General features: G+C 52.3%; 8 protein-coding genes across 8 annotated transcripts; 4 read left to right on the top strand and 4 right to left on the bottom strand.

The window, feature by feature from the left end:
• Window positions 1–1,388: 1,388 nt before the first annotated feature.
• On the bottom strand, window positions 1,389–2,810 carry GCG54_00005268 (uncharacterized protein; the record flags this gene model as incomplete). Its single annotated transcript, XM_045405295.1, has 1 exon — window positions 1,389–2,810. The coding sequence occupies one exon, from the start codon at window positions 2,808–2,810 to the stop codon at window positions 1,389–1,391; it is 1,422 nt and encodes a 473-aa protein (XP_045268886.1).
• Window positions 2,811–7,012: 4,202 nt separating this feature from the next.
• Window positions 7,013–9,958, top strand: GCG54_00005267 (uncharacterized protein; the record flags this gene model as incomplete). The annotated part of the gene is made up of 1 exon (XM_045405294.1): window positions 7,013–9,958. The coding sequence occupies one exon, from the start codon at window positions 7,013–7,015 to the stop codon at window positions 9,956–9,958; it is 2,946 nt and encodes a 981-aa protein (XP_045268885.1).
• A 141-nt stretch (window positions 9,959–10,099) lies between these two features.
• GCG54_00005266 (Glutathione S-transferase) lies at window positions 10,100–10,748 on the bottom strand (the record flags this gene model as incomplete). The annotated part of the gene is made up of 3 exons (XM_045405293.1): window positions 10,100–10,253; window positions 10,333–10,428; window positions 10,489–10,748. 3 exons carry the CDS (start codon window positions 10,746–10,748, stop codon window positions 10,100–10,102), a joined length of 510 nt encoding a protein of 169 aa, XP_045268884.1.
• Window positions 10,749–11,055: 307 nt separating this feature from the next.
• GCG54_00005265 (uncharacterized protein) lies at window positions 11,056–11,812 on the top strand (the record flags this gene model as incomplete). Its single annotated transcript, XM_045405292.1, has 2 exons — window positions 11,056–11,119; window positions 11,205–11,812. 2 exons carry the CDS (start codon window positions 11,056–11,058, stop codon window positions 11,810–11,812), a joined length of 672 nt encoding a protein of 223 aa, XP_045268883.1.
• A 399-nt stretch (window positions 11,813–12,211) lies between these two features.
• On the top strand, window positions 12,212–15,009 carry GCG54_00005264 (uncharacterized protein; the record flags this gene model as incomplete). Its single annotated transcript, XM_045405291.1, has 4 exons — window positions 12,212–13,941; window positions 14,020–14,238; window positions 14,298–14,422; window positions 14,477–15,009. The coding sequence occupies 4 exons, from the start codon at window positions 12,212–12,214 to the stop codon at window positions 15,007–15,009; spliced, it is 2,607 nt and encodes an 868-aa protein (XP_045268882.1).
• Window positions 15,010–16,145: 1,136 nt separating this feature from the next.
• On the bottom strand, window positions 16,146–16,802 carry GCG54_00005263 (uncharacterized protein; the record flags this gene model as incomplete). The annotated part of the gene is made up of 5 exons (XM_045405290.1): window positions 16,146–16,184; window positions 16,237–16,292; window positions 16,345–16,410; window positions 16,461–16,544; window positions 16,631–16,802. The coding sequence occupies 5 exons, from the start codon at window positions 16,800–16,802 to the stop codon at window positions 16,146–16,148; spliced, it is 417 nt and encodes a 138-aa protein (XP_045268881.1).
• Window positions 16,803–17,756: 954 nt separating this feature from the next.
• Window positions 17,757–18,203, top strand: GCG54_00005262 (uncharacterized protein; the record flags this gene model as incomplete). The annotated part of the gene is made up of 1 exon (XM_045405289.1): window positions 17,757–18,203. One exon carries the CDS (start codon window positions 17,757–17,759, stop codon window positions 18,201–18,203), a length of 447 nt encoding a protein of 148 aa, XP_045268880.1.
• Window positions 18,204–18,921: 718 nt separating this feature from the next.
• Window positions 18,922–20,084, bottom strand: GCG54_00005261 (putative NADP-dependent oxidoreductase YfmJ; the record flags this gene model as incomplete). The annotated part of the gene is made up of 3 exons (XM_045405288.1): window positions 18,922–19,173; window positions 19,229–19,842; window positions 19,904–20,084. 3 exons carry the CDS (start codon window positions 20,082–20,084, stop codon window positions 18,922–18,924), a joined length of 1,047 nt encoding a protein of 348 aa, XP_045268879.1.
• Between the last annotated feature and the right edge of the window lie 310 nt (window positions 20,085–20,394).

The following is a 20,394-nucleotide window of genomic DNA, read 5'->3' as shown; positions in this document are numbered from 1 at the left end:
CGACGATTGGACGCGGGAGAGAACACGGTCTGGGCCGCGGGTACAGTCGGAGAAGGGGGGCCGAACTCGGCGGGTGGGATTCGCGGGCTATTAGGATTGCGGCGAGTTGGGTGATTTGCCGGGGGCTAGGGGGCTGAAAGTGAGCGGTTTTGTGTCTAGATTGTGTGATGGGATGAGGCTGTTTTGTGTAGGGTTTTGAACTATATTAAACGCGGATATGAAATGTCAGAGTCTCACAGTGGGATGGAGGCAGTTGGGATGGATTGGGGAATCGGGGAGAGCCGCCCGGGATGGGTGAGTGAGGGATGCTGAGTGAGATTGGGCTTGGTATCGTCGATTAAGTGGCAACGGCGGGTAATCTAAAAAGATTTCGAGACTTCAATTGCCCTCTATGACGGCACGTTTGCTGTTTTATGATCAGTTGAGATCAGCAAATGAGAGAGGAATCGTTCTCATGAGTTGTTTGGAGGTAATGAGTGAGATTCTGGAGTGAGATTGAACACTCTCGGGAATCCACCGCGGAAACATCTCCACAAGGGAAGCTTTGATCATAAACAAGATGTGTTCAGCGTCTTTTCCGACATGGGCAGACAACTCAGCAACGAGCTTGGCTCACTCCGCAGCAATGCATATGTTTGGCAAACATGAGGAGTGGCACGAGCGGCTTACTCAATTCTGACTCTGAATGAACCTCGGTGGTGTCTAGACTTTTTTTATCTGAGGTTTTCCGAACTGTTTCCCCAACAAATGACTAAACCAAGTCCGGATCTGCAGCGACTCCTTCGCGCTGCGGCCCCAAGACAAATCGCACCCTCCCACCCATTCCGCCGCCGTGTCCCCAAACTCTCTTTCAGAGCGCGTCTTGCGGTCTATGCTGTACGAACGTGAAGCCCATGCCTTTGCTTGGCTCGTCTTGGCTTGTCGGAAAGGTCGGCACCCTGAACGCCTGGGGGGATTGTTGGCTCGCTCACTCGCTAGAGGCCGAGACCGTGGCAGCTGCGCCAGGTCCAGGCTCACTGACGGATGCCGACCGTGTTGAAGGCATCGCGAGACGCGTTTTCCGTCAATTTTGCGATAATGTTCACATCCACCATTGACGGCTTCTTGGCCGGCTGGACAATCGTGTGAAGCAACGAGAAAATCTGTTTACTTATTAATCGCAAAATTCCTCCCTCTCGGTATCTTTCCTGGGTCCGACCCAGGCCCTCTTGCCCCCCGTCTTTGTTGTTCCCAACCAAGTCCGCCATAAGTACAAAATCTTGCCCATGCCGATATTAACACTAGGTTACAGTACACGAGAGGTCGTTTCCGCTCCTTGCGGACGCGGCATTCCGTCTCGGTTTGCGTCCTCCGGCAAAATAGGGAGGCGCTGTGATTATACACTAGGCTCATTGAATCTTTGCCGCTTCTCTCTCGGCCTTGTTCTCTTTCCACCACTTCTTTTCTCTCTTGATCGCATACTCAATCCAAAATCTCGCAGTCACACCCCAGACGATGATCCAGCCAAACAAGACACCCAACGACGTGCCAAACGCACGCTCAAACTCCAAATCCCAGATAATCGCGGCCACATAGCCCAGGTAGCACGAGCACCCGCCGATCCAGAACAGCGTCAGCTCGAGGATCATCTTGCGGAACATCATTGACTTCTTGTACCGCTCGACGTAGCGCTTGCGGAACTCGCGGTTCTGCGCGCCGTCGACGGCGAAGAAGTCCTCGGCGGCGTAGTACACGATGGGCTTAAGCCGCTCGCCCGCCGGGTCCGAGTTGATGCGAATCGGCATCTTGATCGGGATCAATGTCATCAGCGCGATTGCGTCAAGGATCATGAACATGAAGCCCGGCGAGTAGAGGTACAGCCACTCGACGACAAAGGGGTCGTAGACGGTGGTCGAGCAGACGAAGGGGACGAGCGCGGCGATGAGGCCGAGCGCGTACACCCACGTGGTGGCGTCCAGCTCCCACCAGTGCTTCGACAGCAGCGGCGCACACTTTTCGTACTTTGCGATGAGGCGGTAGACGCGGACGATGAGGATGTAGACCTCACCGAAACCGAAGGCGATAATGGCAAAACCCAGGATGCGAGACTCGACTGTCTCGACGGCGGGGAGACCGCACTCCACGCCGGCCTCGTATGCGGGCGCGCAGGCGTCGCGGCGACGATTGCGCTGCGCACGGAGCCAACTGTAGTAAATGCAGACTGGGAGAGCTAGATCGAAGAAGAGAATGATGAAGGGGCCGATGGAGATGGAGATGTGCTCCTTCCAGTCCACGTACTTGGTCAGCGGCTCAAGCTCGTCATCGTCGTCGTCGTCATCAAGGCCTCTGTCGCCGCCAGGCGTGGTGCCGGCCAGGACTCCTGGGGTCGCCGGGTCGGTCGTTGTCTTGGGCGGCCCTTCGCGGCCAAGCACCTGCGCCGTACTCTCGCTGACGGCCGTGATGGTGGAATCACGGAATGCCTCACGGTTCTCATCTCCAGGGGCTCGATCCCGGGCAATGGCGGCCTCGGAGGCCGTGTTGGGGGCGTCAGCGACGCCTGGTACCGCCGCCTCGTTGGATCCTCGTCTGCTTCCTTGCTGCGAACCCGTTCCCGCCGGTACGGCTGCCCTGCTCTGCTCGCCGGAAGGTTGCCTGCTGGGTGCCTTTTGGGAGGGCGCCTTTACACTCGGTGCCTTGTCTTCTGACGGAGCCTTCGATTGTGAGGTGCCGGGTCTCGTCGGGGCGTCCTCGTACGCCTGCTCCCCCTCGTTGTCGCTGGTGATGTCCGATATCAGCGCCGTTGAAGCGGCCGGATCATTGTCTCCTGGCATTGTGGCGTCTTTGTTGTTGGTCCTGTGTAAACAGTAACCTGGGTATCGATGGAAAGGGGACTGAAATGGGGGGTATCTTGTCAAGAAAAGAAATGACAGAATGATAGCTCTTGTACGCGCGCGCTAGACGAACTGCAACGACGACGACAGAAAAATGATTAAAGCTAGCTCAGCTCGGCTTTTGGGGTATGACAGCAGAAAACCAGAGCTCACACCTTACCGTTCGCTCCCAACACAAAGGGCTTTGGGATGAGAGACGTCGACTACTTCATATGGAAAGGTGTTCACTAGAAGCATGGGAGCAGTGGGCGCAGATCCAAAGCGCACGTCCGCCCGCGCCGTCGCAACACGAATCATGAGGGGAGCATGAAATGCATCGCGACATCAGACGGATGCCTGACCGGCCGGTCCCTGGTTTCGAAAACGTGCCCAGGTTGTATCTGAGCCCATTATTCCATAGGATGTTCCTTTTCGGGCCCCGAGCAGCATCAGCAGCGGTGTCCTCGGATGCCCCCTTCGACGCCCCTCCTGGGCGACGGCACTGCTTGCTCGTCGCGTGATTGGCACAGGTCAACGTGTGGTGTTGGCTCTTGGTGGATGGTTTCTGCCCCTTGCCAGCAAACTTTGGCCGGCATAAACCCAGAGCTTCGTCTCAATAAGCATCAGCAATGCTACAGACTTTACTTGTCTGTGTTTCTTGTGCAATGTGTGGGAGGGGGGGCGGGGCGAGATAGCTAGGAAAGGGGCGGAAGGGAAAGGGGGCTAGTTTTGACAAGACGGCGCCGTCTACCATCCCCTGCGACGACGGACGCGGCCAAGAGCTTTCAACTTCTGTGAGACGACATGTTAAACGTATGGTCTTTCCGGGATCCAGCCACAGCCGGAACCTGGACTTTCGGGGGCATTTGCCTCTCCACGATCGGCACCGGACTCCGTTGCGGAACGTCGATTAGCTCCCGACACAGGGGCCGTCCCTGGCGTCCTGCTTTGGCCCAGCCCCGGCGCAAACAGCAGCAACAAGATTCAGCCGCGCAGCAATTGGCCAGAAGCACTGAGAGAGAAAAAGAGACCGGCGAACCCGGGGCTTCCATGTTCTTGACTCGAGCCCAGAAACGTCTTTGCTCGGTTGTATTGGTGTCTAGCGTCAAACGCTAGTGCGGAGTCAAGTCCGGACATCAGAGCACAAACTGCGAACCCAGCAGCAAACAGAACAGAGCGCAGAAGAGACCAAGCAACTCGCAGTTCAACTGAACGGGTTGCAGATGGTGACGGGAGCTCTGGCATAGACATACGTACCTACAAGGCGTGAGCTGAGCCCAGCGGGTGGTGCGCCAACCAGACGAGCGTCTTTCATCCCAGAGCTTGCCCATCTTTCCTGGCTGCAACCTGCGGGCCAAGCTGTAATGCAACAGTTGCTCCCATTCCTCCGTTGCGTTCCTGCCATTGTTCCATGACCCCAATTCTGCATTTCCCATGCTGCGAGACTCTCCCATGCCTGCTTCCTCCTCTATGCAGGCATGCCACGACTTCCGCCAAGGTTCTGCCCTGCGCCAATTACATAACGTGCCGCCAACACCCAGGTTGCTGCAGCTTGCAGTGGTCTGACCTTCAGGAGCAGACAATCGTGTGTGTTGCTTACCTGTGTTGGACAACCTTCCATCCTTGAACCCAGCCCAAGACCCTCAACCCGCTCTCGCGCCCGTCTGGGTGTGCTTTCCCACGTTCCGGTCCAGGATTGGGCCAGGACGACGGGTTCCAACTCAGGCAAAGCTACGCTACGATCTCTGCTCAAACAGTGGCCGAATCAAAGAATCGCAGAAACGACGATGGACATTCGGGCAGAATTTCGGACAGAAACGCTGGTCTTCTCCCGAGTGTCCGTCCAGCCCGCTGGGCCGTTACATCCCACCGCAAACCGTGAATCCGTGAGCAAGATCTCTACACTGGGTGATGAAGACAGCCAAGAACCTCCGCCCCGTCACAACACGCATGTCCTCCTTCCCCAAACCGAGGTCAGCCAGGGATTGATGTCGTGGTGACACAGGACGCGCAGCATGACTCTCCTGTCATCCAAAGCCAAGTTGTCCCCTCCCTCTCCCCCTTCACATAGTCCCGAGGGAGTCGTATCACATAGCACATCACCGGTCCAGGCCACCTGGCACCATCACCCTGGAATGTTCCAGTCATGGACCATGACGCCTGCCCCGCGGGTCCCTAGGCCTCCGCCTTCGTAGGTCTCGGAGTTTATAGCTTGATCGCTGCCTGCCTTGTGGGCGCCCGCGTGTAGCAGGTTTTACGGGGACTTTCGAGGATCTTGAAATATGGATAACCCAGACTAAGAAACTTGCCCGTCGCTTGTTGACCGTCGCTTGACGGGCGCCACGCGCAGCCCCCCCTTTCGCTAGCCGCCGCGCTTAGGATCTGTCAGATTCTGCTCCTATCAAACCTTGCAGGCTTGTAACCTCAGCTTGCAAGATGGTGGTGGCCGAGTCGTAGCGTCGCCATCCATCTGACACTCAATCTCGCATCCTCATTCCAACGACCTTTTCCCCGTCCCTAAATATGTAACGATGCAATGCACACGTGTCCGGCGGCCGGCCCGCTCGTGACGCTGGCAAGACAAGCTGCAGCCATCAGACGCTCCGCCGTTACGCTACCGCCATGACACTAGCTGATGGCTTACCCATTCCCGACATCTGCCTCCGATGCGCCAAGAATGATTCCAAACCCGTTCCATGCCTAAGCGAAGTGCACTCCTGTAGCTTTGGCCGCGTTCTAGATGGACGGGAGAAGACTTAGACAGGCTTCAGGTGTACAGACGTGTGTCACATCGAAGATGGGCGCACGCGACTCATGGAGACAATCAACGTGCAATGCAGTCAGAGCACCGCTGCGCCGGGTCGGGTCTCGGTCGTTACATCCTCAGGGCTGAGTGCAGCACAAGCGTAGTTTCTCCTTTTTCGTTGAAACCTGAAAACTTATTCTTCGGGAACGATCCCCTTCGTGGAAGTTGATCGTCGAAAACAAATCTTGTTCCCGAATGCGCTTTCGGCACAACTGTCAATATTGGGTAATGTGGATTTGCGGCACGGCTTCATCTCACGGATCCATGGGCCGTCTGTGAGAATGGTTCATCGCTTCAGACACTTGCCATCGCACCCGCACAGGGCAAGCGATCTCTCTCCAAACACGTGTTTGGACCTCTAGCGTGGAATAACTTGGGCACGTTGGGCAGCAAAACTCCGGTCTTTCTTTCACCGACTCAGCAAAGGGGGGTGATGTCGGCTGCTCCGAGGACGGGCGGTTTCACGACGGGAGGCTTGCGGGCTTGGCTTCATTCGAGTGGGGACTGAGTCGGTCGAGCCGGCTTGGACCGGCGCCGTTTCGAGTCGGAGGCGGATGCTACCTTATGCTAAATGCATAGTTGGACATATGCTGGCTGTTTTGTAATTAGCGTCGACATCTCTTCGTCTACCCTTCCTTTCGAAAATCTCAGAAAAAAAGGTCGTGACATTGAGATCAAGTAAGATGCGTGCCTTGACTGTCAGGTGTACGTCAATTTAGGCACCGCAGCCAGACCAAATTCCATTCTGCAGCATGCTTGCCACGTAGATCCCGCCCGTCGTGCCGTTGACGATGATCCACAAGGCTTGTAACCCGAAGACCAGGACCCATGCTCGTTTCCAAGTGTAATAATTCTAATATCCTTGGCGTACGAAAGCCGCCTAGCTTGAAATGCCAACCAACACATTTAGAGGCGTGTCGGGTCCAGGCTGCGTATCTCAAAGTCAGGCAAGAACTTTGACGAGATCAATTGCGATTGTAGAACATAGGTTTTCTTGCCATGTGCATGTTTGCGAAGCTTCGATAGCACTCGCTAGTAGAGAATTACCACGTCTAGGAACACAGTCCGTAACACAGCCGCAGATGCCAGGCGCTTCGCGGGCGGTTGCAACAGGCAGCGATCGATATCACAATCAGCAGCCAATGGTTTGACTGGGATGTTCTACAGCTGAACAACGACCTGCAAGCCACAACGGGAATCGCCCAATCAATCACACAATGACTTCCTGCCAAGGCATACTATTGAATGTGCCAAATGGCTCAAATACTCGAGCTTCTGTCTCTCTTCAAATAAATTCAATCCGTTTTCTTGCGTCATATCTCTGTTGGCCCATCTAGAAACAAGAGCACAAGCAATCATGAGCTCTTCGCCATCTGCCGACTTACCACTCGGTCGGATACTTGACGACGTATCAAATCTCCAACCCTTTCAATATGCCCCACTTCCAACATCTACAAGTATTCGACTCATTGAGATCCTGCCCTCGACCACAGGCGCCATTCGGTGCAGAATGACGACGGTAGATCTCGGCGAGCAACCTCCGTACGTCTGCTTATCTTACACGTGGGGCAGCCCGACAACCATCAACGAGGAGCCAGCGCCTGAACCAGAAGAATACAAAAACCCAGAACACTTCATCAAGCTCCCGTTCGTGTTCGAGTCCAAGGGACCAAGCGGTATCACGATACACAACACCGACTATGCCATGAAATTTTACGTCGAGAGACACCCATGGATTCCCCGAATGAGACTCGACACAGCTCCAAAGGAACAGCAGCCGATAGAAATCAACGGCAGACTGGTCTATGTGCAGGAAAATCTGTATTGCTTTCTCAAGGAGTATATTTCTTGGAAGCTTGGGTTGCAGAACGGGCCAGAGGACGGAGAAGAAGCGGATGAGAATCAACGCGAGCTCTTCATGAATCCCCTCTGGATCGATGCACTATGTATTAATCAGGAAAACCTAGACGAGAGAGCGTCTCAAGTGCAGTTAATGAGATCGATCTTTCGAGGCGCAAAGAGGGTTCTGGCTTGGTTGGGGCCTCCGGATGGATTGACCGAAGACGCAATCGCAGGCCTTGGAATACTTTACATGTCCGACCTTGGTACTTGCGAAGGGGGGATGACACTTTCGGATATACCCGGGATGGATCTTGTTCACTGGTTCGCCGTCTTTGCGTTTTTCCAACGTTCTTGGTTCCGGCGTGCGTGGGTTACTCAAGAGGCAGCTTCATGGCGACAGAACGTCATCACCGTCATCCACGGCGGGCGTCTGCTTCTCTGGGAGTGGATCTGCATGATCAGCGAAATGTTGAAGAAGTCCGGGCTTCAACAGGAATTGCTCAAATTCGGATACAACTTCCTCGACGGCGAGCCCTTGTCGGACAATGTGCGTCAGCTTCGAAAGCTATATGCGTTTGGCGACGGAGTTAGCGAGGACGTCAACACTGACGACTTTATAAACATCCACGGAAGGGCGAGTGAGGGCATGGACGGCCTGTCTTTCACAAACGCGATCTGGAGCCTTGTGTTTCGTCTTCGGAAGGATAGAGAGAGAATGTACATGGAAGTTCCTCCTCTTCTGCGCGTCTTAGGCTTGTTTCGAGGTACAGACGCAACCGATCCGCGCGACAAGGTTTTCGCCTTTCTCAATATCGCCTCAGACGCAGATCAACTGGCTTTGGTACCGGATTACAAGGCCAGCGTACAGAACGTCTTCAGGAAAACTGCCGAGGCAATCTTGAGAACGACAAAGTCGCTGTCTATCTTCTCACAGGTTCAAGAGCCCTGCGACACACAAATTCCTCATTTGCCCGGGTGGGTACCGGATTTCAGCGCCAGGCTGTCCTGCACGCCGCTCGATACAGGAGATGACGACGTGCCGTTCTGTGCTTCAGGGCCTGACAGCGAAGCATGGTTCGAAATCCATGATGACGATACGATCGAGGTCGAGACTATCGAGCTGGATTTCATCATGACAAGCGAGATGGCTGGCGACAATGCCGAAGACCTACTCCTGTGCGTGTTAAAATCAATGCTCAGAGTTCCGCACCGATACCCAATTGGGAGATTTGAGATACAGCAGGTTGGTGTGCCTGCTGAAGACCAGAATGTGTCGCAACAAGCTGAGCCAACATCTTCGCAAGACGCACAAGCGAGTACCAATGTTGTTTTGCCGCGCAAGGACACTCAGGGGTTCCACAGTGAGCTGCCTGACCCGAATACAGTCGAAAGCTTGCAAGAACCCACTCTGCATCAACCAATATCGCAAAACAAGCAGCCAGTCTATTCCAACTCTGTCAATGATGATTCCGTAATCCTTAACGAGGGGGGCACAGTCGGCGCCAAAGCTGAGCAAAGCCTCAATGACATCGGGTCAGAAACCCCACACCCTAATTCGAGCGAGGACGCAATAGAAGAAGCCCAGGAGTCAAATTTGAGCGGGAGGCAGACACCGTACGAGATACGGCCCGTCACTCGGATTGAAGCTATGTGGCGAACGTTAGTCGGAGACATGCTCCCTAGCTCAAGGATAGGCTTCAACCCTGACCCGAGAAAGTTAATGACCCATCCAGCACCACCTTCTCTCGGGTACGGACTCTCTAACTGGATCGAGGCCGGCATTCTTGAGATGTGGTATCTATGCCAAAACTTCGGCGCAAACAGCCAAGTCACGGGCGCTGCTTGGCGGCGTGTCCTGACGACACTCTCTGCCTATGCCGCAATCTACCGTGAGCGACACATTCCTTTGACGAGAGAAACAATTGAGTTCAGTCTTGAAGCGGACACCATCGAAGACCTAGCTGCGCAGGAGGACGAAGAGGAGAGCTGGGTTGGCTTTGCTCTCAGCAGTCATAAATTCTTCCCTCGGGCGTCCAGGCTTAGAAGACTCTTGAACGGAACAAAACCGGCAGGCGACCTTCGAGGTTATGACGGTGACCCTCAAGCAGCCATAAATGGACAGTGGAGGGAACACGCGTTGAAAAACTTTACCAAGGAGGAAAGAGAAGACATAGACTCTTTTGAGAAAAGGATGAAAGTCATGCTCAAAGGCAAAAGATTGTTCACGACAAGGTCAGGCCTTCTAGGAATTGGGCCTCGATCCTTGTTTCAGGAGATGAACTGCGTTTACCAAGTGCATATCATGAAGGGCGCCAAAGTTCCGTATGTTCTCGCGAGCTACGATGACGGAACGTACCGGTTGATTGGTGAAGCCTATGTACATGGGGTCATGAATGGAGAGCTGCTTGAGCACATGAGCAATCTACCATGGTGCAAGTATGAAAGAATTCGGCTTAGATAGCTAGAAATCAAACTTATTCCGGCACACCGTGAACCATCTTCACCTGTAGGTGACAAGACTGCTGCCAACAGACGAACCCACTGTGACGCCTACTTTCTCACCATGCCGCGTGGGACATCGCAAATACGCGTGACAAAGTCTTTACTGCGGCATGTCCCTCAAGACCTTCTGCCAGGGCGGTCGGGTCGACACCCGCTTCCACAAGCCTTCAAAATTAGGCCCAGCGGCAACTTCGTCGTACAAACCGAGGAACTTGATGTAGGGCATCCAAGTGAAGACGTAGATGTCGGCAAGACTGGAGTTCTGTTGGAATTTAGAAATGGTTTTGAAGAAACAGTGGATAGTGTGTTGATCTTGCGTCCCCAGCCAAGTACGAATTGAAGCCAAGCAAGTCCTCGTAATAGTCCAGTGCAGTCTTGAACATCGCGGGTGCCTTCTCAAGCTCGAGGGAATTGGCGGCCTCAGCAGGACTATATGGCATCCATGGTTAGTGTAGGCTCTCATATCCAATTGCATATTTCCAATCTTACCTGTTCCACGAATTCTCATTGCACAAGGTTCTCACAGAGGGGTCAACGTAGGAGTAGCCGATGCTGAGTGCTTTCTCAAACTTCGCAATCATGATCGGGTCGCCGCTAGTGATGACACCCAGCGAACTAGAGGCACCAAACTTAGCAATGATGTAGCGAAAAATAGCCCGAGATTCGAACAACTGAAGGTCACCGTCTTGGATGACGGTAATGAGGTCAAACGGGTGGTAAGTCTTGATGCAATCGGGGTCCTGAGCCATGCTGTGAGAACCAGATCGCAATATGGAGAATTCGTTAGTCTCATACCTTTTTCTCCCCTTTTTGAAGAGTAATTTAAGTGATTTGAGATAGATCGTAATCCATCCCCAGTTCATTTAGAGTAATCATCACTCGGTGAGTGCAGCCGGACGTCGGAGAGCCCCAAAATTTGAGTGCCATGGTTGGATAATTCAAGTAGTGGGAAGCTAGATCTGTTTCAAATGCAGGAATACAATCAAGAGATTGGATAGCAGTGAGGGCGTTCATTCAAAATTGGGCTGTATTTCCGCATTCTAAACCGATTTCAGGATGATCCCAACCTCATCAAGGCTGCGAACCAGTCAACCGCGACGACGAGATACGTCGCAAATATGTGCGGCATCACCTACATCCCAGAATAAGCCTGCCCTAACCAAACTTGTCTACCTAACCATTAAATTGACATAGATGACCTGTAGATATCAGGGAGTCAAAGGTGTTTCCCGCTGCAGAGGGAAAAGTTCAAGCGATCCAAGCTCTCGAAGCTTGCCCCCTCGAGTGGACGTGCTTCCTGACAGGGCTTCTCTCTGACTACCTTGTTATGCCTCATGGCAAGTCGTACATGACACTCTTGGTCGTCCTGGTTGACATGGTTCACAACGTGGCTGCCATTCTAGGCTCAGGCTCAGTATCTGTTGTATTGACGTATAGCTTCGACATTCCCAAGTTCGTGATCCGAGCTCTCGCCCTTGATCACTGGGAAAAGGAGATGTACATCATCAGGGACAGGATAACTCTCAATGAAGTCGTGGCTCTGGCAGAGAAATTCAAGGCATCTAAATTTAGTGTCACGCACGATTATATGTACAGTCTTCAAGCTGGTAGGGTCACCGAGCTCCTGTCGCATGAGGCGTATTACCCTTATTTTCCAAAGGAGCAAATGCAGGGTCTGTTGGCTTTCTTCGGCGTCATGTGGAAATCGGGGAAATGCAGTCTTGAACCTGCCCACACCCTCAATCAGAGGTTTCCCGATATAGAGACGACCAACGTTCGTGCGTTGTTGGAATCTGCATGGAAGGGGATCTAAGAAGTCTAGGATGAGATCGTGGTATTTCAGGTCCCCCCGATTGCGAGGCTCTGCTTTCTTCCTCTCTGAAGTAGTGATCCGAGAATTGATCCACTGTGCTTACTCTCAAAACGTCGGACCGTGCCCAAGCACGTCTTGAGTGGCTTAAAGGGACAAGGGCCTATGCAGTTCAGAGGCGTTGGTGATGGCGGCCCAGCTTCAATTGGATTTTCGACCAATCAATCATTCATCGTTGCCCGGCTATGCAACACAACAGTCCGTTGGTTCTGCAATTCAAACATCACAACCCTGCTCCTAATTTTGAATCTCCATCAAAAATGTCCTACCCCTGCCTTTTGCCAAGGAAGCTCAGCCTGATTGTTTTTGCCATAAGTACAGCCGCTGCCCGCGATTGGGGTGATGGTCTTCCATCGCCTCTCAATTGAAAAGCTCTACTCCAACAGACCTGCGATCGCCTGTCTCTCTTTTGGCAACCCAATGCCTTCCGTTACAAATTATCCAAGACTTTCCAGGCTTAGTCGCGTGAGGCTAGCGCTCCCGACAGGTTGGCGCCGTGCGGCAATTGTCAACATCTGCCTCATGTCAATCTGCTTCCTGGTCCTTCTCAGCATATTGATCGCAGCAATATCAAAAACCGGAAATGTGGCACAAGTATGGAAGTTCTACACAGCAGACTGCAGAAGTAGGGGTTCTAGCGTTACAAACACCATGCTACATCTACTCCTCAACATCCTCTCCACCATTATCCTCGCCTCGTCAGGCTTTTTTATGCAGGTCCTGAACTCTCCGTCTAGGACTGAGGTGGACGAGACGCACGCTACAGGTAATTGGCTCGACATTGGAATACCTTCGTGGCGGAATGCATTTCGACTTTCACGCTTTAAGCTGTGGAGCTGGATTATTCTTTTTCTAAGCTCTGTTCCTATTCACGTCTTTTTCAACAGTTCAATTTTTCAGATCGACAGCCGAATGGGTGACTTTCATTTGACGATCGCTACCGAATCATTTGTGAAGGGAGAGCCCTTCTTTCTGCCTGGAGCCAGCCTATACACCGACGGCCTCTTTTCGAATTACACCCGTCACGAAGGGTTGAGCAATGTGCCTCCCTTTGGAGATGTTCGCTCTTACGACTTCAAAACCTACTTGACCGACCGCGATTCAACAGACATATCGAACGTCTCAAAAGCGGCTGAACAAGGGTTGCAATGGCAGAGATTGAGCACAACTGAGTGCCGTGCCCTCTACAGCGGCTCAAGGTCAAACTGCAAGGGGCTTAGGGAATATCGGAATGCCATCCTTGTTTGTAAAGGTTCCGGGTGGAAAAGATCCGAACTTTGGAACCTCTCTAACTCGGCAAACGCCCTTTGGGAACCCGTGGTGCCAAGCAACGAAATCAACACTCTGTGGCTCTCGACACCTTGCACGATGAAAGGCATCATCGTGGAGAGCAATCCACAATGCGAAAATACTTGCGGCGGCATAGTGGACACCCTGAGTTCTTCTGGACATTGGCAAATTCGGACATTCGATTGGTATGAGACATCGTCAACTCCGGAATTTCCGCCTGTGGGTTGGAATTTCACGGATCTCCCGAGCTGGTCCATGACCCCTAGATGGAATTCGACCTTGTATGCGGCCCCAGGCAATGAGTCCACGCCAACCTTTGGATATCGGGATTCTTCATATAACCTAGAGATTGACTACTGCCTTGCAGAACCTAGGGATTTGAGCAGTGCTTGCGGTGTAGCCCTCTCAAAACCTCTCCTTCTCGCTGTCGTTGTTTCAGTTTTGATCAAGATCATTGCCTGCATCGTGACGATACACTTTCTAGGTTCTGAAGAGCCCCTTGTAACCCCCGGTGATGCTATTGCATCTTTTATTTCGAAGGCAGACGTCAAAATCGACCAGCCTGGCTTCTCGAATCCGAGTATGTTCGCAAAAGTCAAGAAGAGGAAGAAAAGCTATGTTGCGTATGAGCATGCGGGACCAACCCAATGGGTTAACACCCCTAGGAAAACAGCTGCTTGCATATCTTCTAAGGCTTGGATTAGTACTTACGCCATCTTGGGCTTCGGTGTTGTCGTAGCAATCGCCTGCTGCGCCAAGCAACTGACTAGCAGTATCCCACTGTGAGTTGACCCTTAAATGGCAAATGGATGTTGGGCCGTGACGTGGTGTAGTGGCCATGATGACTGATATAGTTCTAGGAGATGGATAAAGACCAATCCTGCGGAATCGAACAGCGTTCTCTCTGCCATAGATGGTGGTGTAGCATTCATCTCATCGGTACTCGTCGCCAACGTACCTCAACTATACCTTTCATTCTGGTATCTCGCTTACAACACATTGATCACACGAATGGAAATGGCTAGGGAATGGTCGCGATTCTCTACCGGGTATCGCTCATTACGTGTATCGTCTCCGAGGTAATCGAACATTCGTCCTTCTGTGAAGCGGGTTGATAACAAAGACTTACGGTTTGAAGGGGTCAGCAGATCGATACATACAGACTCCAGCTACCTTACAGACAGAGCATCCCTCTCATTACAGCGAGTATAGTACTTCACTGGCTGCTTTCAAACTCCTTGTTCGTCATCGTGTCTCAAGGCAGTAAGTCATTTTTCTCTCGTTGGTATGTGTAGTAGAGGTACTTATGCGCTGCAGACTACTTCGAGATGAGCCTGAATAGGTCAGATGGAGGATACAAAGGAGATCCTATCAGCCTTCCCCCGAACACAGTCGTTGGTCTTGGAACAGCATCTTTGCCAGTATTGCTTCTCGCAGTCATTGGAGGAATCATGATGATCATACCTATCTTTCTTTCGAGAAAACAGCTTGCTGGCTATATGCCTATCGTTGGGTCAAACTCTATGGCGATGGCCGCTGCATGTCGTGTCTCACCCATAGCAAAGATTCCAACTAGGGTTGACGACAAGGATGATAAAGGCCAAGCAACTGAGCTGGAAGAATTGAGACCAACATCAAGCATTGCGGTTTCGGAGGAAGGGCTGAGTGCTCCCAGCCAGTCCACCGACATGCCTCTCTTTCTCCTGAGATGGGGCGAGGTGGAGATGCCGAAGAGCTGGTACGAAAGGGTCGGGATGGATGGACAAGAGGCAGCAGAGATTGGGCATTTGAGTTTTGGTACAGTCCTAGACGATCCTAAGCCCCCAAAGGAAAGTCGGTTTTATGTCTAGTAGGTGAATTTTCAAACATAAGGAGTTGTGAAACGAATCGCGGACCTAGTGTAGTAAATGTTCGACTAGTGATTCGGTAACGACAATGTGTTCAAGTGCGATGCTCATTACGGCCGCGGAAGGTATTCACGCGGCCGAAGTCTGAACGTGGGCTGCATTGTTGACTGTGTGACTTGCACCACGCCGGGATGGGGAGGCGATCTCCCATGATTGATCCAATGACGCTCGCTTTTGGGCATTGCTGTGTGGAAATGTCTGCACATCGTTCACAAAATCGCCGGAGTGGCCCCTGCCGATGCGAATGCACGCGACGAAGTATTATCCCGGCGGGTCTTCAGCAAGTTGAGATGGGATTGACACGGGTTTTGAGCAACCTAACCCCCTCACTTCCTGACATGACCAAATACACCATAAATAATCCCCGACATCAAATATTTGGAAAATTGTCTCCTGTTCAAACATCTTTGACTCGGTCTTTTTGACAATGGTTTACAGAATCCAGTGCTATGTGCCTCAAGAGGCATCGAGAGTCTTTCGCGAAGGGATTCTCAACAACCCCTTGGTCGGACCCCTGTTACCGTAGCTTTTGGCCTTGAGCGCGCGCATTCGATTCGAGGGTTCCGACATACCGAGCTCCCCTGTTAACTGGCGGTTTGCAGAAAGTATTTCAGCATTGAAGGAATACCAAACTCTGCTACTGATGCAAATCCTGTCTAAGAAATATGGGTTGAGAAATACCGAAGTTGAGATCAATACGTGAGTATCCCGCCGATCGTTGGTTGATTTACAATAGGCACGATCTTACGAGCATTCTAGGGACCATGCCACGATACAACCGTTTTACAACGGTAGCATAATTGTAATTACAGCACAGATATTCCCGCCAAGAAACTAGGAGCTGGGACCTTGAATATGAAGGTCGGGCTAATTACTTTTACTAGGTTACAATGTATATTTGAATGTTTTCTTAATTACCGAGCAAGAGTAAATCGCGAAGAATGGACGCGTCCAATGTAGAAGAGAATCAAAGCAGGTCGAGACCACCGCACCCAGCACCGTCATAAAGGCCTCCAAGCGTAGCACCCGAGAATAAAAATTGGGGTTTGTCAGAGAAGATGGACAGATATCGCGCCCATCTAAAGGTGTCCGTTGACACACAACTTGCAGTTGTTGGACTGTGGGGAAAGTCAGCAATTTGAACAACGGTCAATTAATTGGCCAACTCACAGCAGACAAGATGCTGGCAACGACGGCGGCCGTGCACTTTGAGTCTTCCTTGACATCTACGTCAGAGTCAGTGCTTGTCAGCTGGTGAAGATAGGAGGCGTTGCTTACCGAGGCCGCGAGCAGCAATTGCCCACATGCAGGTAACACCACCTGGAGTAAGGGATCCAAGGCAGCCTAGAACTCGAGTTAGATGGGGCACTTGGGCTGATATTTTGGATCCTTACTGAAGAAACGGCGCCAGCCGCAGTGCATGAAGGGCACATCGCTGCGCTTGTCGAGGTCCCTGGTCTCGACATCCAGCTCGGTATCTAGTACGATGGATCACGTCAGTCGTGGCTCTAGTGAGAAAATTCTGCTTCGCTTTTCTCGGTTCGAGTTATGCGAATATGCATACCCTTGAAGTAGGCTTCGAGGGCAGTCTTCCAATCCTCGGGAAGATTATCCGGGATCTCGATGTTGTCGGCAGCTCTGAGAGCAAGGGAGCTTTCATGGGAAGGCATGTCGGCTGGCACAGCCAGAGCCAAGGGAGCCATGATCAGGCAGGCAAAAACAGAGCTGAACTGCATCTTGAATTATTACGTAAGAAGAAGGATGTTTGGATGTCGAAAGAGACTTGAGGTTTTGTAGTGCGGTTGCTGCTGATGAACAAAGACTGAAAACTGGGATTGAGACTTCTACTACTTATACAAATCAATTGATGCTTAGGAGAACGTAGCGGGACTAGCTGCGTCGATGTCATGTTGCCTGTAGTTGACGACTTCTTACAGTTGAAGCCTTCACATTCAACTAACCTAGATGCATCTCGACTTTGATTGGCTACCACGCGGTCCGTAACCACATCATCATTGGTCAGAATCATCAGTCGAGTCCTGGGATATCTCGCCATACCAGAGATAAGCACCGTTCTTTCGGAAAAATAAAGGCTTGAGTTCGATTAATTTACTTTGACATTTCGAAGCCCCAGTTAGTTCGTGGCTAAAACGTGTCATTGAGTCAAGTCGTAGCCGTGCTGCCGAGCATCCGAGTAGTAATTGATTATTTGGGGTCCACGCACGAACTCAAAATCCGGTGAGGCTAGCAAAGATCTCATTCTTGTTAGACAATTGTCCACTCATGCGCGGTTTGAAATCCACGAGGAGTTCGTTTCATTAAACCTTGTCAAGAGTTATCGGCTCATCGGAGGCTGTCAACTGCAGCCCCGCAACGCCATCGCGAACTTTTGTTCCCAGTGAGATGTGAGATATCATGGACCACGAAAAGAACGTGAAAGATTCTGGGGCTCTCATAGGTCAGCTTCATACGCACAGGAAACGAGGTCTCAATGAGCGGCAACATCTAGCGTAATCCATCTAGCGACAATGAGACCATCATCGACTGCAAAAAGCACGTCAGTCGAAATATATATAATCGCAACCCAAGAACGACTGTTGTAGTTGTATCATCTCATCACACAAACACAATCACTCCTTCAATCACCATCTTAAACTCTTCTCACTCCCTCCGAGTTTACTTCAATCACAATGGCGACCCTCAGCCGACCCGTCCTCTTCCTCCTCACCACGCTCTTCCTCTTCTACGGATTCAGCGCCGCCTTCCCTTCCTTCCCCGGCGCTCTTGAGCCGCGCTGCTGGAAAAAGGGCTGCGACCACTGCGAGCGCTGGACCGTCACAATCGACCACCCCGGCTCCTGCAACAGCGTCAACCGCGACAACCTCAAGGCTGCCATCGACAGCACCTTCGTCAACTATGCCGGCAACTGCAGAGGCGAAGAGGCCGCCTTCAACAACCAGGCCATCCCTGGCATTCAGGGCATTGGCTGCAGAGTCACTGTCCACTTCCCTCGTGGCAACAAGGGCGTCGACTGGGGTGGTTTGATCGGTTCCAACCTGGTTGGCACCGCCAGCTGGGCCATCTCTGGCACATCGAACGATGGCAGTGTTCACTGCGGCGGTGCTTGCCAGTGGTGATTGTTGTGTCGATGCTTTTGCTTCGGCGACCGACCGCCACAATTACGACATGCGGCTATGGAATGAACGGGGATGGGGGCGGGTGATGTTTCTTGTGTGGTCTAGCTTCTCGAGTGCTTCAATTCTGTAGCGATGCTCTCATTGGTCATCGTTCTCTTAGTTCTATACTTATTGGTTCCGACCTGATGTTTTATTCTAAGGCACGATCAATTCTCTTCGAAAATCTAGAAATCCCAATAATATTCAATCGTCAAATCGTTTGGCAATTGTAAAAGTGAATGAGTGAAAAGTTATTACTGGCATGATGATCAATGACATGGGTGACAGATGTTGCGATACACTGGGGAAAAGAGCACTGCGAACGTGTTCCTGCAACGATGTTCTGAGAGACTAAATATAATTAACCAAATGATAGAACAACCCATGTCAACTCCTTTGCAAAGTTGCAGGCAACCTATTCGCCATCATCAGCTGATTGGATAAGGAACCATATGCCACTCCTAAAATGGTAGCATCCAGCTCCACTGGCAACCTGGGCTGTTTCGCATTTTCACCACCTCGTCTCAGTATGCAGCACACGAAAACGCTTGCTCTTCATCATGATTTAATTTACTTCGCCCGATGGGCTAGCCTCAGAAACCAAGGCCATAGTCATTACGCATTTTTATACAATGTCATCAAGTCATTCATCAGAGAGCCTCCCATCGCAATTCTCCCCTTACAACTTAGCCGCATCCTTGGGGTTCTTGATCTCAACAATCAGTTTGCCTGTGTTGATGCCCTTGTACAGGTCAACCAGGGCCTGCTCGGCCGCCTTGAGACCGCCCTTGATGATGGTCTCCTTGCGCTTGAGCTTGCCCTCCTCGAGCCATTGGGCGAGCTCCTTGCGGGCCTGGGGGTACTCCTTGATGAAGTCGAAGACGATGAAGCCCTGCATCTTGATGCGCATAGTGATGATGTTGGCGTAGTTCTGTCGCGTGTCAGCTAAAACGTTCTGTTCGGCAGTGGGAGATGAAGCGACTTACCCTGGGACCTTGAGGGGTGGCAGAGTTGTACTGGCTAATACCACCGCACATGACGAAGCGGGAGTGCTCCTTGGCGCGCGCGAGCGCCATGTCAAGAATCTCTCCGCCGACGTTGTCAAAGTAGACATTGATAAAGTCGGGCGTCGCCTCCTTGAACTTCTGCTTGAACTCGGGGTCCTTGTAGTTCAGCGCGGCGTCGAAGCCGAGCTCCTCGGTCAGCCAGCGGCACTTGTCGTCGGAGCCGGCGATGCCCACGACGCGCGCGCCCTTGAGCTTGGCAATCTGGCCGGCGACGCTGCCGGTGGCGCCCGCGGCGCCGGAGACGACGACAGTCTCGCCGGGCTGCGGGTCGCCGACGCGCAGCATGCCGAAGTAGGCCGTCAGGCCGGTCATGCCGATGGCGGAGAGGTAGTCGACTGGCTGGGAGACGGCGGGGAAGGCGGAGACGGGCTCGATGCGGCTGTCGTGCAGGACGGCGTACTCGGACCAGCCGCCGAAGACGGGGAGGACGTCGCCCTCCTTGGCCTTGGAGGACTTGGAGGCGACGACGCGGCCGACTGTGGCGCCGCGCATGGTCTCGCCGATCTGGACGGGGGGAAGGTAGGATCGCTTGTCTGCATGGCGGAGGTTAGCTTTCGTAATGCAGTTGGGAGCGTCTTTGGGGCAAATTTGTACCATTGAGCCAGCCGCGCATGGCGGGGTCGAGGCTGAGGTACCAGTTCTCGATCAGGATCTCGCCATCCTTGAGGTCTTCGGCCTTGGGGACGGGCTTCTGCTCAGACTTGAAGGTCTGTCCGGGAACGATCTCGGCCTTGGGGCGCTCGGCCAGAACGATGGAGAGGTTTTGTTGAGACATGTTGGGAGGTTGTATGGACTGTACTACAAGAGAGAAAGATTCAAAGGAATTTGACCAGAATTTTGGGGGGGTATCAAACAAATAGCAAAATTTAATCAACACAGAAGACTTTGAGTTTCGTAGAATTAAATTGCTCGTGCTAGGAACGGGAGGCCGATGGGGGTTAAAGTAGTTTCTTGAGTCGTTCGGTCTCCCACGTTCCTCGGGCGGTGTTACTTACCCCTCCAAGACCATCTCACCGTGAATTGCCGCCCTTTTTCTCGCACCACATATTTTTTTTTACCTTTGGTGCTCATGCTCATGTCATGAC

Source organism: Colletotrichum gloeosporioides, assembly GCF_011800055.1.
Source record: "Colletotrichum gloeosporioides strain Lc1 chromosome Unknown consensus_15, whole genome shotgun sequence".
In the NCBI taxonomy this organism is placed as follows: Eukaryota; Fungi; Ascomycota; class Sordariomycetes; order Glomerellales; family Glomerellaceae; genus Colletotrichum; species Colletotrichum gloeosporioides.
This window is presented reverse-complemented; position numbering and strand designations above follow the sequence as displayed.